This window comes from Rhizopus delemar, genomic scaffold (assembly GCF_000149305.1).
Source record: "Rhizopus delemar RA 99-880 supercont3.6 genomic scaffold, whole genome shotgun sequence".
NCBI classification, from domain to species: domain Eukaryota; kingdom Fungi; phylum Mucoromycota; class Mucoromycetes; order Mucorales; family Rhizopodaceae; genus Rhizopus; species Rhizopus delemar.
In genome coordinates, this window is record NW_027137832.1 from 1,020,780 (window position 1) to 1,034,766 (window position 13,987).

At 33.1% G+C, this 13,987-nt stretch overlaps 9 protein-coding genes across 9 annotated transcripts; 8 read left to right on the plus strand and 1 right to left on the minus strand.

The window, feature by feature from the left end:
- Nucleotides 1-837: 837 nt before the first annotated feature.
- RO3G_08382 (uncharacterized protein) lies at nt 838-2,258 on the plus strand (the record flags this gene model as incomplete). The annotated part of the gene is made up of 4 exons (XM_067662972.1): nt 838-879; nt 927-1,314; nt 1,386-1,905; nt 1,967-2,258. The coding sequence occupies 4 exons, from the start codon at nt 838-840 to the stop codon at nt 2,256-2,258; spliced, it is 1,242 nt and encodes a 413-aa protein (XP_067519073.1).
- A 1,043-nt stretch (nt 2,259-3,301) lies between these two features.
- RO3G_08383 (uncharacterized protein) lies at nt 3,302-3,960 on the plus strand (the record flags this gene model as incomplete). The annotated part of the gene is made up of 4 exons (XM_067662973.1): nt 3,302-3,386; nt 3,440-3,522; nt 3,582-3,608; nt 3,664-3,960. The coding sequence occupies 4 exons, from the start codon at nt 3,302-3,304 to the stop codon at nt 3,958-3,960; spliced, it is 492 nt and encodes a 163-aa protein (XP_067519074.1).
- A 1,220-nt stretch (nt 3,961-5,180) lies between these two features.
- Nucleotides 5,181-5,354, plus strand: RO3G_08384 (uncharacterized protein; the record flags this gene model as incomplete). The annotated part of the gene is made up of 1 exon (XM_067662974.1): nt 5,181-5,354. One exon carries the CDS (start codon nt 5,181-5,183, stop codon nt 5,352-5,354), a length of 174 nt encoding a protein of 57 aa, XP_067519075.1.
- Nucleotides 5,355-5,876: 522 nt separating this feature from the next.
- On the plus strand, nt 5,877-6,620 carry RO3G_08385 (uncharacterized protein; the record flags this gene model as incomplete). The annotated part of the gene is made up of 1 exon (XM_067662975.1): nt 5,877-6,620. The coding sequence occupies one exon, from the start codon at nt 5,877-5,879 to the stop codon at nt 6,618-6,620; it is 744 nt and encodes a 247-aa protein (XP_067519076.1).
- A 291-nt stretch (nt 6,621-6,911) lies between these two features.
- Nucleotides 6,912-7,368, minus strand: RO3G_08386 (uncharacterized protein; the record flags this gene model as incomplete). Its single annotated transcript, XM_067662976.1, has 3 exons — nt 6,912-6,953; nt 7,125-7,195; nt 7,251-7,368. The coding sequence occupies 3 exons, from the start codon at nt 7,366-7,368 to the stop codon at nt 6,912-6,914; spliced, it is 231 nt and encodes a 76-aa protein (XP_067519077.1).
- Nucleotides 7,369-7,695: 327 nt separating this feature from the next.
- On the plus strand, nt 7,696-8,190 carry RO3G_08387 (uncharacterized protein; the record flags this gene model as incomplete). The annotated part of the gene is made up of 1 exon (XM_067662977.1): nt 7,696-8,190. One exon carries the CDS (start codon nt 7,696-7,698, stop codon nt 8,188-8,190), a length of 495 nt encoding a protein of 164 aa, XP_067519078.1.
- Nucleotides 8,191-8,767: 577 nt separating this feature from the next.
- On the plus strand, nt 8,768-10,132 carry RO3G_08388 (uncharacterized protein; the record flags this gene model as incomplete). The annotated part of the gene is made up of 5 exons (XM_067662978.1): nt 8,768-8,990; nt 9,139-9,344; nt 9,477-9,665; nt 9,714-9,834; nt 9,885-10,132. 5 exons carry the CDS (start codon nt 8,768-8,770, stop codon nt 10,130-10,132), a joined length of 987 nt encoding a protein of 328 aa, XP_067519079.1.
- A 561-nt stretch (nt 10,133-10,693) lies between these two features.
- RO3G_08389 (uncharacterized protein) lies at nt 10,694-11,053 on the plus strand (the record flags this gene model as incomplete). The annotated part of the gene is made up of 2 exons (XM_067662979.1): nt 10,694-10,943; nt 11,010-11,053. 2 exons carry the CDS (start codon nt 10,694-10,696, stop codon nt 11,051-11,053), a joined length of 294 nt encoding a protein of 97 aa, XP_067519080.1.
- Nucleotides 11,054-12,398: 1,345 nt separating this feature from the next.
- Nucleotides 12,399-13,601, plus strand: RO3G_08390 (uncharacterized protein; the record flags this gene model as incomplete). Its single annotated transcript, XM_067662980.1, has 6 exons — nt 12,399-12,441; nt 12,646-12,680; nt 12,818-12,841; nt 12,935-13,044; nt 13,138-13,154; nt 13,510-13,601. 6 exons carry the CDS (start codon nt 12,399-12,401, stop codon nt 13,599-13,601), a joined length of 321 nt encoding a protein of 106 aa, XP_067519081.1.
- Nucleotides 13,602-13,987: the final 386 nt, after the last annotated feature.

Genomic DNA, 13,987 nt, shown 5'->3' on the forward strand with positions numbered 1-13,987 from the left:
GACTGCCTTGTATCAGATACATTATTTTTAGGCAAATTACCAAAGAACGTAAGAGAAAGCGATATACGTACCCTTTTACAGCATTGTATGCCTATAGAGTAGATATTGAATCAAACAAGTACTATACAGAAAGTAATAACACGTTATGTATATAGGATCATTATGGATCAAGAGAAAGATAGTGGACAACTAATATTCAGTCATATAAAATATGGTATATCATACAAACAGATCAATTCTCCTTTTTTGATTTACATAGAATTATATAGCGGATAGGGCTTATTCTTTATATAATGGATTTACATTTACAAATTTAGAAAAATTAGAATTACAGATGTATCAAGATCGTCGTTTAGATCCAGAAGCAACAGCTAATTTGTTAGAAGTGAATGGTTTACCGGATTATTTTGATGATAACAAGCTATATGATATCTTTCGCCCTTTCGGTCCTCTGAATCTGTGTAAATGTGTAATGATTGATGGTTCATTTAAAGGAACAGCATTTATACAATTCTTTCATCAAACTAGTTCAGACGAAGCACAAAACAATTTGGTATTTACATTCAATAACAAAATCTACATAGTACTGATCTTATACTAGAATGGTCGTTTGTTTGAAGGACATAAATTGTACGTGATAGACATAAGGAGAATAAAAGAAGGAGGGGGAAAGAGAGAAAAACGAGATGAATATTAGGTATCAATTTAAACCAAAAATAAAATGTTTAAGGAGGGATTGATATTTTATAGATTATCACTTTCTCTCTTTCTCCATCTTTCTTTTTCTATTTACTTTATAAACGTTAACAATATTAATATAGATCTGTTATATCTTATATGCCTTCAAATTACAATACAACGCAGCAACATCAAGAAAAAGTAAGTGCTTAATGATATTTATTTGTAAACTAACAAAATAATTATAGGCAATGGAAGATGACAATAATAATTCAGTAGTCGATATGATGAATTTGTACATCAAAAATCTTGACCCCAATATTACCAACGCCGATTTGAACCATCTTTTTCGAAAATTTGGGAGAATTGTTTCTGCTAGGGTCATGACAAATGCTGCAACAGGGCAATCCAAAGGATACGGTTTTGTAAGTTTTGGCAAATCAGAAGAAGCTGCTGCTGCTCTAAAAGAAATGAACGGTTACATCGTTAACGACCGTCCACTGATTGTTGCATATCACGAACCTAAAAAGGGGAAGACTAACAACCAACCACAACATCAACAACGACAATACCGACCTAACTCAGTCTATCAGCAATCTAATTATCTTGAGCAAACACAATCTTATCGATCTAGTGGTAAGTTGGCTCTCATTCTACTTTTTCTTCTTTTCTTTTTCTAAAAAAGAATATCGTAATTACATTAATAGTTAACGGTCTTGGAATTAATCATGTGGACGAAATAGGCATGAATTCGAATATCAAAGACTTATCGGTAGGACAAAAGCCAATGTATCGAAAACCTTCAGAACAATATTCCCTCATGACAGCTAGCACAACTAAATCATTAGCTTCATTAGCTTCAGGTGCAAGTATCCAACCCATGCCGTCAAGCTATGTGAAAATACCACAGAAGCGACCTACTTTGCGTCGAAAAGGCTCTTTAGAGTCCGTGATGACAGAATCCAGTGCTAATGTACAGCGAATAAAACTGGAAGCTGCTGTTAATGAATGCGGTGATTACGGGAAATTAGCAACTGATATTGTGGATATGTTGCTTACATTAAAGAGAAAAGAGAGATCATTGTGCCTATTTAATCGCGATTTTTTGAAGGAAAAGATCAACTCTGCTTTAGAAGCTCTGGCTGCCTGTGAAGAGTCAGAGGAAAGTGAAGAAGAAATAGAAAGTATTCCACAAAATCCACCAGCAGTTTATCAAAGCCAACGACAGTAAGAAACAAAGATACGCGCCTTTTCTCTTTTTTTTAAAAAAAACGAAACTGACATTTAGGAACCGTATATCGACTATCCCAGTATACAATACTACTTATCAACATATTAATACTATATCTCAGCCAAAATCTAAAGCGATCCCTATCGTTGCTCCTCCTTCCGCATCTCCAGCTTCTTCTGCACCAAATCAAAATACAGCAAACAAAGATACCAGTGAAGATATAAAGTCTCTTATAGATTCTTTTGAAGGAAAGCCGATTCATGAGAAAAAGCAACTATTAGGCGATAAACTTTTCCCTCTTGTAAAAGTAAGGGTTAATTTATTAGCAAATAAAATCTCTACATATTAACTCGCTTTTTCTCTTAGGCTACAGGAACCAAGCAGGCACCTAAAGTAACTATACGCTTACTAGACACAGTGGATTTATATGAACTAGCCAAAATTATGTTTGATACCCTTTTACTAAAAGCTCGCGTAGAAGAAGCATTTAATTCTTTATAACAATAAATAAAAGCTCGTTTCTATATACACATTAAGCTTTTATGTTTGTATTCTGATGTCTTTTCGCGGTTCAAAGGATGTGTATTTGATGAATTTCGAATGATACAACACAGACGACAATAAAAAGGATAAGGATTTTTACGAAAAGGATCTCTATGCACAATATTAAGCTTGTTTAGATGGAAATTCTGTTGAATTTATCAGCACTGTTGACAAGCACATGTATAACTATTTATGCTTCAGATAACATACTTTTAAACGATATATTCATTTTTCACAAAAGCTAATAGAATCAAAGTAGATAATAGTATTTTTTTTTTTTTTTTCTTTGAAGAATATAACGAATCCATAAAAAAAAAAGAAAATGCAGATTCAGCTACAAAAGTGTCAATAAACCGTTACATAAAAGTACTACATGCTTTATTTTTTTAGCGTTATACATGCACTATGCAAAGCCTCAAATGAAACAGTATCATTTTGTTATAATTAATACATTCATTACAAACTTATTAAGATTAAAAAACTGATCGCAAAAAGAAGCTGTGAGATCTGCATATCTACTTTACCCGATCAAAAAACTGATAATTCAGGTATTAGCTGATATAAAAAGAGATTCAATGAATCTGGTAGTGCTTTTCGGATCATATTATCTTTGTTACATGGTGTTTTAGTCCAGAGAGCTTATATAAGTCATTCTGTGCCTTTTATGTAGCTTTTGACAGAAAACTGTAATAACATATTACATACTTTACTATTTTTTAGTGTACGAAGATATACAGATTGCCAACCGTAAAAATAACAGTCACATGTAACGTCATCTTGGTTTTGTATCTGCTTAGTTCCCCCTTTTTTTTTCTCTTCATTTCTCACAATCTTTTTCGAATTTGTAAAATGTCTTATTACGATAAGGAAAGAGACCGTGATAGTTACAAAGGAAGAGATAGAGATAAGCCTAACCCTTGCAGACTTTATGTTGGTATGATTGTTTTTCTTTTTTGTAAAAATTGTCTTTTCTTATAAAATTACTAGGCAATGTCAATCGGTATGTCCGTGAAAAGGATATCAGAGATCTCTTTTCAAGATATGGAAGAATCAGAGATTTAATTTTAAGGGTGAGTTGTAATTATGATTAGTGTTGTAATTGGCACTCATGCTTTATATTTCACAATAGAATTTTTATGCCTTTGTTGAATTTGATGTAGGTTTGAAAAAGGAAAGTGAAAAGAGAAAGAGCTACTAATTTGCTTTGATAGGATGTCAGAGATGCTGATGATGCCTGTAAGGAACTTGATGGTTACAAACTTGAAGGCGACAGAATTATTGTACATGTCGCTAATGTTGCTCGCAGCCGTCTTGGGCGCACCCGTGATCGCGATGGCCGTGAACGTGATGGTCGTCGTCGCGACGACAGCCGTGAACGTGATCGCGATTATAAATCTAGCAGAAGAAGTGGTGAATCTAATGATCCCGACAGATGTTATAACTGTGGTGAATTTGGTAAGTGTGACGCTGTTGTTTGTATCATGTTTCTCATGCTGTTTGCTCAATAGGTCACATGTAAGCAAAAAAAAAAAAAAAAGAAGTTTGTAGGAAGGATAACTAACTTTGTTTTATTTTAACTTTACGTTGTTGCAGTGCAAATGAATGGTAAATTTTTTTCTTTAAATATAACAAGAGCTTGATAACTAATCATTTCATATTAATATAGTTCTTTACCAAAAGGAAGGTAAAACTCATGGCTTTCTTTATTATTTGAAAATATTCACTCTTTTTTCTTAGTGGAGAACGCGCTATGAGATTCCAGAGGGGGGTTTGCTTGTAAGTCAAAAAGATTTGATGTGTTATTGAGATAGATATTGATAATTATTTAGTGAATGTGGTGAAACTGGCCACCGTGCCCGTGAATGTCCGTAAGTTGTATTATTATTGAAGCTTGAGCATTCAAGTTTATAATGTTTTGTTACTAGTGATAGAAGAGACTCTTCACCTAGACGTTCGAGACGATCTCGTTCTCGTAGTCCTGCCAGACGCTCTAAGAGATCGGTAAGTTCTCGACGCGACCGTTCTCGCAGTCGCTCTTTCTCAAATGATCGTCGCCATCGTTCCGATAGCCCTAGAAGAAGCTCTTCAAGAAATCGCTCAATCAGCCCAAAACGTCGTTCCTCTACCCCACCCAGGGAACGCTCCAATAGCCGAAACTCATACAAAGAAGAGATGGATATCAAAGATTGAAAAATCGCCATGACGTCAAGCCCCAATAAAATCACTGAATTTTAATTTGAGTATGTGTATGTGTCGAGTTGATATCTGTTTCATTGCGATTTTTTTTTCTTACTTTTACTTTGTTCACGTGTCGATTGTTTATTCATTTGCTAACGGAGGCGTGCTTTCCATTGGTTTTGACAGCTCTGTAGGAAATATGTCACGTGATAGTATTGCCAACCATGGTTACCTCTCTATTGCCATCTGAAGTATTTCATCTCCCAAGATTCTCTCAAAGGAATTGGCTTTTAACAACATTGTAGACTTTTCAGGGTGCCACTTGTTTTAGGCTGATAAATGCTATGTAGATTACGACCATCCAGACTCGAACTTCTGCAAAGTATAAAATCATCGTCAGACTGTATCCCTCAAGTTCCAAAGGACAACATTCACACTATTTAGAAAATATGTTGTAGATAAAGATCTTAAAAGGGCTGTATTAGGACATGATGATCGGCTAAAAACATTTTTAACAATCATTGCCTTCCTTTGAATGTTATTGTTTGGTATGGTCCCTGATGGATATTTCTGTTCCTTATTTTCTGACTATCCTTTGCTTAAAGAACATGATCGCTGGATTACCCCTAACATGGATTCACCTAGATCTCGTATCAAAATACAGTACTTTAACTTTCATTGCTATGAACAATTCGAAATTGATTATCTTTACTATTGCTGGTGAGAATAAGAACGACATGACTCAAATAATCATTAAAGAGTCTGAATACCAATTCTCATGTCAAAGAATCAGGCCCTAGTAAAGCCAAGTTTATTGATGAACCAGCAGCTAACCTTAAAAAGGAATACAAACTGCAATGATCGAATTTTTTATTTTTTATGGAATGAAAAGGGGAACAAATAAATCTTTTTCTTGAACAATGAAGAATCGGTACAAAAAAGGGACAGTGGAACTTCAAAGAGTTCATTTGGAACATGGAACATTTTTGCTTAATTAAATTTCTAGCGTGGTGACAACGAAATTTATTATTATTTTAGTAGAATAATTTGAACTTTTTAATTAAATCAAGATCCCCTTTAAGTCTTTGGAATTTTTTATAGTCAATTTTTACCAATGAAGAAGAAAAGATTCCAAGCACAATCTTTACAAGATAAGATAAAATATATATAAAAGGCTGCTTTTTCGCCTTCAAATTAATGTATACCTCCTTATTAAACTATCTTTACATTACCAAGTTATATATCAATGGTTCATATTGCTCAGATTTGTATCGCCATCCTTGTTATTTCTGCTATTGTTTCTGCAGCCCCATGTGGTAATCGTGAGCCTTCTGTTGCCGCCCACTCTGACTATAGCACACATCTTTCTTGTGAAAATACCAATAATGATGAATCATTTGACGATGGCAATGATAGTTTTGTCGACACCACCAATCATGTAGCAGTTACAGAGGACGCCCCTTGCGACGATGAAGTTGATGGTATTTCTTCTGAAGAAACCAGCAGCCTCAGCAATCAAAACTTTAATATTATCGGTGTTTCTCCTGGAGAAAATATTGTTGATACTGTTATTATCGATAATACCCTGAACAATTTGATTGCTAGAGATGTCACGCGAAAGGAAACTAGCAAGACCAACAATCAAAACTTTAATGTTATCGGTGTTTCTCCTGGAAAAAATGTTGTTGATACTGTTGCTATCAGTGATACTCTGAACAATTTGATTACTAGAGATGTCACGCGAAAGGAGAATAGCAAGACCAACAACCAAAACTTTAATATTATCGGTGTTTCTCCTGGAAAAAATATTGTTGATACTGTTGCTATCGATGATACTCTGCATGATTTGATTGCTAGAGATGTCACGCGAAAGGAAACTAGCAAGACCAACAATCAAAACTTTAATGTTATCGGTGTTTCTCCTGGAAAAAATGTTGTTGATACTATTGCTATCAGCGATACTTTGAATGATTTGCTTGGAGGTTTGTGATTAATTTAGTGGTCTTTTGTTCCTTTATACTATTTTAAAGTAGAGCATATGTTTAACATTTGATTGAATTTCTATCATTTCCTTATTCACATAAACATAATCTTTCATGATGTCACAAACTAATAAATTTCATTCTTCTTAACCTAATATGTCCTTTTTCCTTTTGAAGTAAAGCATCATATGATACGGTTGGAATCAAAAGTTCTTCTATTACAGTAATATAATGGTCACTTCAATCCATTTCATAGTGCAAACCTCTTTTTTAATGTTTCCAGAATATACACATTTTATTTATACAAATGTATTCAAAATTGTTTTACAAGGAAACATCATCTACATAAGCAATACATGAACAGAAAAAAAAAAAAAAAAAAAAAAAAAAAAGAAAAAAAAAGAAAAAGTAAATAAAGGTTGAAGATAGCTTTAAGCAGATGAGGTATTCTCTGCTGCCTCCTTTAATTTTGCTAATCGCTGTCTGTTCCTCTTTAATAAAATTCTATTTACATTATTTTTTTCGATTTCTGTCATTTCGTGCCAATTGTTGATTCTACTTATTGTACCGTCCTCATTCACAACTATATATAAAGTTACTTTTTATTTTATTTTTGTACTTTATCGTTCAACTCCTACCAACTGGGCCTAGTTCTTTAAGTTTATACGTGTCATTAATATCAACTGAACTAATTGTTTCTTCTGCAGTTGAAGGCAGGGCAAGAATAGGCTTCTTTGATTCTGTGGAAGTTGTCATTCTAGCGATCCTCTGAAATTGTCTTAATGGCTGTATTGATCGATTGAACATGCAAAAAAAAAAAAAAAAAAAAAAAAAAAAAAATAGACGTCCAAGTATTTATACACCGCGAAAAGTTCTAGAAAACATCATTAAAAGCAAAGCTTAAATTCAATCGGTATAATTAGGTGAGTTGGAGGGGGGGGGGGTTATGGATGAAAACTTTAATGTTTATTAAAGCTTATCAAGGAGTATAAGAATTAAAAGTGATGCAAATGCATTAAACAGTGAGTACCGGTTTTTAACCACTTAGTTCCCTTCGTTATGTCAACTTCAAACGCCCATCAAATGTCCCCTACCATCAGATCTCAAATTTTCCTCCCTCCAGAAGCTTCCAAGCCTAAACACACTCAATCTCTTCCCAGTCAAACGGTTGCCGCTTGCACTTTCAGCCCCTCCCTTCCATCAACCAAAGGCTTGAATACCTTTATCTTTCTATATAGCTTTACCTTCTCATTAGTCAACTCCGTTTCCTTCTTTGACAGTTACATGTCAACAGCAGTCGCATCTGATATTCATTATTCCGACCGCCATCTCGTTGCCCTGCTCATTCATAACGAGGATAAAGCTGGATTTCGCTTCCAACTGAAGAAATTTGAGTTCTTCTTGCGTGATGATTACGATCCTCTGGATCCAAACGACTTTCAAAACCCTTTCTATAACTACTTTGACCAAGATGAGAAGGAGCGCACCGTATGCAACCCTCTTCTGTCAACGTGTCATTCATGCTATCCGTCGCCTCAAAGGTCCTGTCCAGTGCGCTGTTGCCCGCTTTTGCGTTGAAAAAAGGCATCCTTGATACCACTGTACTTCATAAATTCTTCCCAGGTAAAAAGGCTTGAGCTTAATGTTTGTTTTATCATATGGCTTGCTTTTTTAAGATCCCATTTTCCAAATAGTATTTTTTTTTCTTGTCTCCCCATCTTTATTCTTTTCTTTTTTTTTTTTTTTTTTTGCCCTTATTCCCATAAGAAATTCTTTAGCTTCTTTTACATTTAATTTGATCTGGCTTGGGAAGCCATGGTTTCTTGAAATACTACGTGCTCGACTAGGCTTTTAAATTATTCAATTGTAATAATCCTGAATAATTTTGCAAAGGTTTGTTGCTTTTGTAGTATAGCGCTACTTTTTCTGATTTTCATTTTTTTTAGCAGACCTAATGCTTCTCTCTCGATAGACTAGTCTATAAATATATCCAAATGATGTAGTATTTTTCCAATAGTTATTTTCAACATAAACATGAATGCAGGGAACAGGTCTGAGTACGTTTAGCGAACTGATTTCGTTCTCAGTGCAACTATTTCTGTGATATTTTAAAACAAAGCAAAAGTTGTTCTTCTTTCTTTTCTTTTTTTCTTATATGACTCATCCACAACAAAATCCCTTTGTCAAAAGAGTATTGGCGTTATTTAAAAAGACACATGAGGATGATTCGCAAAAGTATCCTGTAGAACTTACAAAAAAGTATTATATTAGTGAAGAGCAGTTGGGTGTTGGTTCCTTTGCTGTTGTAAAAAAGTGCATAAACCAATCTACTGGTGAACACTGTGCGATCAAGATTATTTTGAAAAAGGCTGTTGCAGGTAAGAATAGCTTATCCGTTCGTTTGATTTAAGCTTTTATTTATTTATTTTTTATGGATAATAGGAAAGCTGCATATGTTGGACAGTGAAATAGGTATTTAAAAAAAATATTTTCAATAAGGTTATTTTTATTCATTCTATCACATAGAGATTTTGACTAAAGTTCGTCATGAGCATATTGTATCCTTACATGATATTTATGAATCTGATGATGCGGTATATATTGTTACCGATCTTTGTACTGGAGGCGAACTGTTTCAACGCATTGTTGAAAGAGGTACTTACACTGAGGCTATGGCTGCTGACCTCGTTCGGCAAATGCTTGAAGGTTTAGCTTACTTACACTCTCAAGATGTAAGGAGACTTTGCTTTTCCTATTCATTATAGTTAACCTGAATCAATAGATTGTACACAGAGATATTAAGCCGGAAAATGTAAGTTTTTCTTAATGATGATGAAGTTTACATGTTAAACATGTATGTTTAGTTACTGTTTAAGACACCAGAAGAAGACTCTGAGTTGCTGATTACTGATTTTGGCCTTTCCAAACTCTTGAAAGATCACAACCAGGTATTGACTACTGCTTGCGGTACACCAGGTTATGTTGCTCCTGAAGTCTTACTGGCCACTGGGCACGGAACACCTGTAGATATTTGGAGTGTTGGTGTCATCATGGTAAGAACACTATGACCATCCCTATTATAACTAAGAAGCATGGTTTAGTATACCCTTTTGAGTGGCTATACCCCATTTTATGGTGAGGACCAAAATGAATTATTTGACGCGATCATGAAAGGTCAATATGAATTTGACGAAGAATATTGGTCAGACATTTCAGATGAAGGTAAATCAGCCTGTGTAGACCTATATTCATGCGTTAACTTATATTTGAAGCCAAGGACTTGATTGATAAGTTACTGAAACATGATCCTAAGGAACGCATTACAGCAGAAGAAGCGTTAAAGGACCCATGGATCACAAGTAGGGAAGACAATGGTATCAACTTGGCACCTTCTGTCCGTAAGGGTTTCAATAGTCGTAGAACACTTCAGTCTCTTGTTACTGTTGTCACAGCCATCAATAAGATGAGAATCCATCATCCATTAGCAGATTTGGAAGAAGAGGACAAAATCGAAGAATAAAAGAATAAATGAGGATTTCTCTTTTTCTGAAAAGCTCACATCATCCACTTTATCATTTTCCCAACAGAATCATTCTATTTTTTTTTTTTGGTAATTAATGATGTAATAATGGATGAGCTTTTGTAAAAGGATAAAAGTTGAATATGACTTAAGGCTTAATTGGTCTGAGCTTTTATTTATTCGAAAAGTCCAAATAGCTTGTTATTTTTGTATTTGATCAAACAATTCGAGAGGTGTATTCATTATAGCGTGATTTTTTGTACAACCGTGGAGAGGTGTAATATATCTAAAAGTCTGTGTTTTTATCGCGACAAATAAGTTGTGTGATGATTTGTACTACGCAATCCTTTTACATGAATCCCTATTTCTTTTCTTTTCTTTTTTTTTTTTTTTTTTTTTTTTTTTTTTTTTTTTTTTTTTTTGTTCAACAGCAGGCATTTTTGTTTTATTTCATCTATTTACCCTTGAACATTTAAAGAACTTGTCATCCATTTTTTTTTTTTTTTTTTTTTTTTTTTTGCTGTGAAATTTACAGATACATTTATATATTTAATATTATTAATGTACCAATACCCATCAAGTTATCATAATAATAATGGATTACCACTCACACCAAGTAGTATTTCACCTACAAATTCGAGAGAATACACATCTAAAGAAATCATGGCAGATAATTCAGATTGTTCACCTTCTATAGAATCCTTGAATGATTATCCACAAGAAATCACTTGGTTATTTTTTCGAGATAATCAATGGGTACCTTTTCAATCCAATAATCATTATAAAATAGAACAAGCGTTTACCTTGGGAGGTAAATAAAAAATTGGAAATAAATGATTTTAACTTATTTTGTTTATTATATAAGGTATTTATGTAGATATAAAAGGTAAGATAAAAGCATACACGACCACAATCACGTAAAAAGAACTTATATTAAAGCTATTATTTTTCAAACAGATTTTAACTTTCCTCACTTGAAGAGTATACGTGTGTTTCCAACAAGAATGTATCTATCTTATCTCGGTATGAAATATAGACTAAGCTGCGTTATTCAAGGTTGATCAATAAAAGAACAAGTTGCAAGACAAGACTTCCTATCATTTATTTATTTTTCGTTTCCCTGTTTATTTTCCCTGTTATTTCTAACTTTTAAAATCTAATATTACCAAAGACTAGCAATAAAATTTGTTTAATGCACACACATACCAAAACGCTGGTTATTTGGCTTGAATTCTTTCATGAATTCTTCTTTTACTTTCAAATTATTAGATCAAATCACATGTGTCTTTGAGCACAAAAACTTAAAACCAAAACAAGCATAAAAAAAAAGAAGCTATCCTTATTTAATAGAGCATGAATTAAGAAAATATAGTTTTATTTTTCACATAAAAGTAGTATCTTGTATGAATCAAATGCAGTTGGGCGTCAGTGTAACTATTGGAAAATATTTGCTACGTTCACAATCAATAGGAATTTTTGCACTTGCAAAAACTTTGAGCGCCCATTTGTCCTTGAAGTTTTTCCATAGTTTTAAAATTCTTTATAAGCATACCTTTCATGTTCAAATTTACATGTGCAATTCTTTATCTACTTTATTAATCCTTGAAGCTAATCTCAATTTTGTTGAGCCAAATATTACTTGCATTTTGTTTTATTGATATTATCATAGAACACAATCGAAGTTTATTCTTTGATAATCTAGCTTTTAAAAAATAAATCAAGTGACTATAAACTTTTGGCTTTTGTCGTCTTTTTTTGGACTAAATAAATACTCTTTTTGTCTATCAAGCTGTTTTTCCCAAGGTAACAACCAAGTCATATGTTATATTTCCCACTCTAATTTACAGCGATTCAATTCACATTTAATAATAAACATACAGAGAAGCATTCATATCTTCTGAACTTTCAAAAGAGAACATAGAGAATCAACATAGGTCTATCTTTAAAGAGTAACAGTAGTTTACGTTTAAAAATCAAATTTTTGTATAGCTGTATTTTTAGCCAATCAAGTTTTTTTATAATCATTCAAATTTCTGGAGCTGGATCGGATTTTTTGAAGCCCAAATAAATCTTTCTAAAGCCAATAATAATAAAACTTTGGTTAGAGATGGGAAAGTGGAAGAAGTGCGTTTTATTTAAAGACGTCAAAATAATTTAAATATAGCTTTATGGTCTGACTTCAACTCCCTCACATTTATATCTCTAATTTTTATCAATAATTGGCAGTAATTGGTTATAAATCAACAATGAAAAGCGAATTTAAACAATGACACAGAATGCTTTCACTTCTTTAATCTCTCTTCCTGTTGGTGACATCCATAAAAAAAGAGATTGTTCTCCCTACCACTACTACTGCTGCTGCTGATACTGCTGATACTGCTGATACTGCTGATACTGCTGATACTGCTGATACTACTGATATTGCTTATTATTAAATAATTAGGCCAAATAGTATTTGTATAAGAAGGATTTTGATATGTGTGATAGGTAGACATATGATAAAGATTTATTAGTTAATATACCTATGCTATTTGTGGTAGTGATGTCTGTAAAAAATGATAGGCTATGATCTTTAATACAGCGTTTTAATAAACTGTAAATACCGCCTAAATCGAGTTCTATTAGTTGGGGGCATTTCGAGATTAATATATCCTTTTTTTGGATTGTATTTTTCCATTTTATTAGTTGTTGAAAAAAGTGGAAATCATCGTAATTGAAGTGCATGCTTAACAACTGCTTGTTTCCAAGCCAGAATATTTGGTACTCTTTTTATATATTCAACTAATTTTCTTGGCGTTGTAGGGACTTCAATTGTTGCGTGAACAGTTCGAAACATTGAATCATTATAAACGGCAAGTTTCTCGAAATAAATGCATGAATCTGTTGGAAAAAAGATTTGTATTGGACGACATGTCAGTAATATCAAGATGGCCTATCTACTCAGTTCATACAACAATAAATCAAATTTTTAAAAAAAAAAAGTACTGTCACTTCGTAACATCAAGTGCTTACTCATCCGAAGGTAAAATAGATAACTGCCTCAAAGCAATTGATCCTTCATCTTCATGTTCATCGTCTTCATTTGAACCAGAAGCTCATGTATTTTAAAGAATAAGTGCTGTATTCATCACTATACTACATGATAAACTTTACAATAATATTAGTCTTTTCGGCGAGTTGTCTGATGCTTCTATTTGTCAACTTGTTCAATTCGACAACTGTTTGTCGGTTCTCCTCTTGAATAGTTGTTGTCAACCTAGCCTCAACTCTCTGGTTCCAATACGAATTGTATCTAAGCTCAAGTCGTTATCCTCAACATCTCGCAACTACAAAAATGAATATTATCAAAACTTCTAGTAACTGTCAGTAATTTTTAGTACTAACCGTAAATAATGACTTGTCGTCTTCGATAATCTTGGTCAACTTGTTACTTTGCTTCGTCGAAAGCTTATTAATTACGTTTAAATAATACTTTTATTTAACGGCTTAAATGAGCACGCGGTATCTCAGGACACCATAATTGCCCAAGCCAAATCAAATGAGACATGAAAAGCTTATTAATTACAGTAAGTTAAAAAAAGTTTCAGTAAATTGAAACTCATACATTTATCCTTTTTCTCAAAAAGGTAATTAGAATATATGTGTTCTTTTTTATTATGTTATTATATCTATTTTTTGCAACAAAGCAATAAACATATACGCTTACAATGTTTTTTTTTTTTTTTTTTTTTTTTTTTTCATGTATAACCTAAAATTTTACTGACAAGAAACATGTAGTCCTTGATATTCAAAGTGAGGCATTGCCAATATAAATAGCACTTTCCTGTTAATCATGTATGTTTGAATATGCAATAT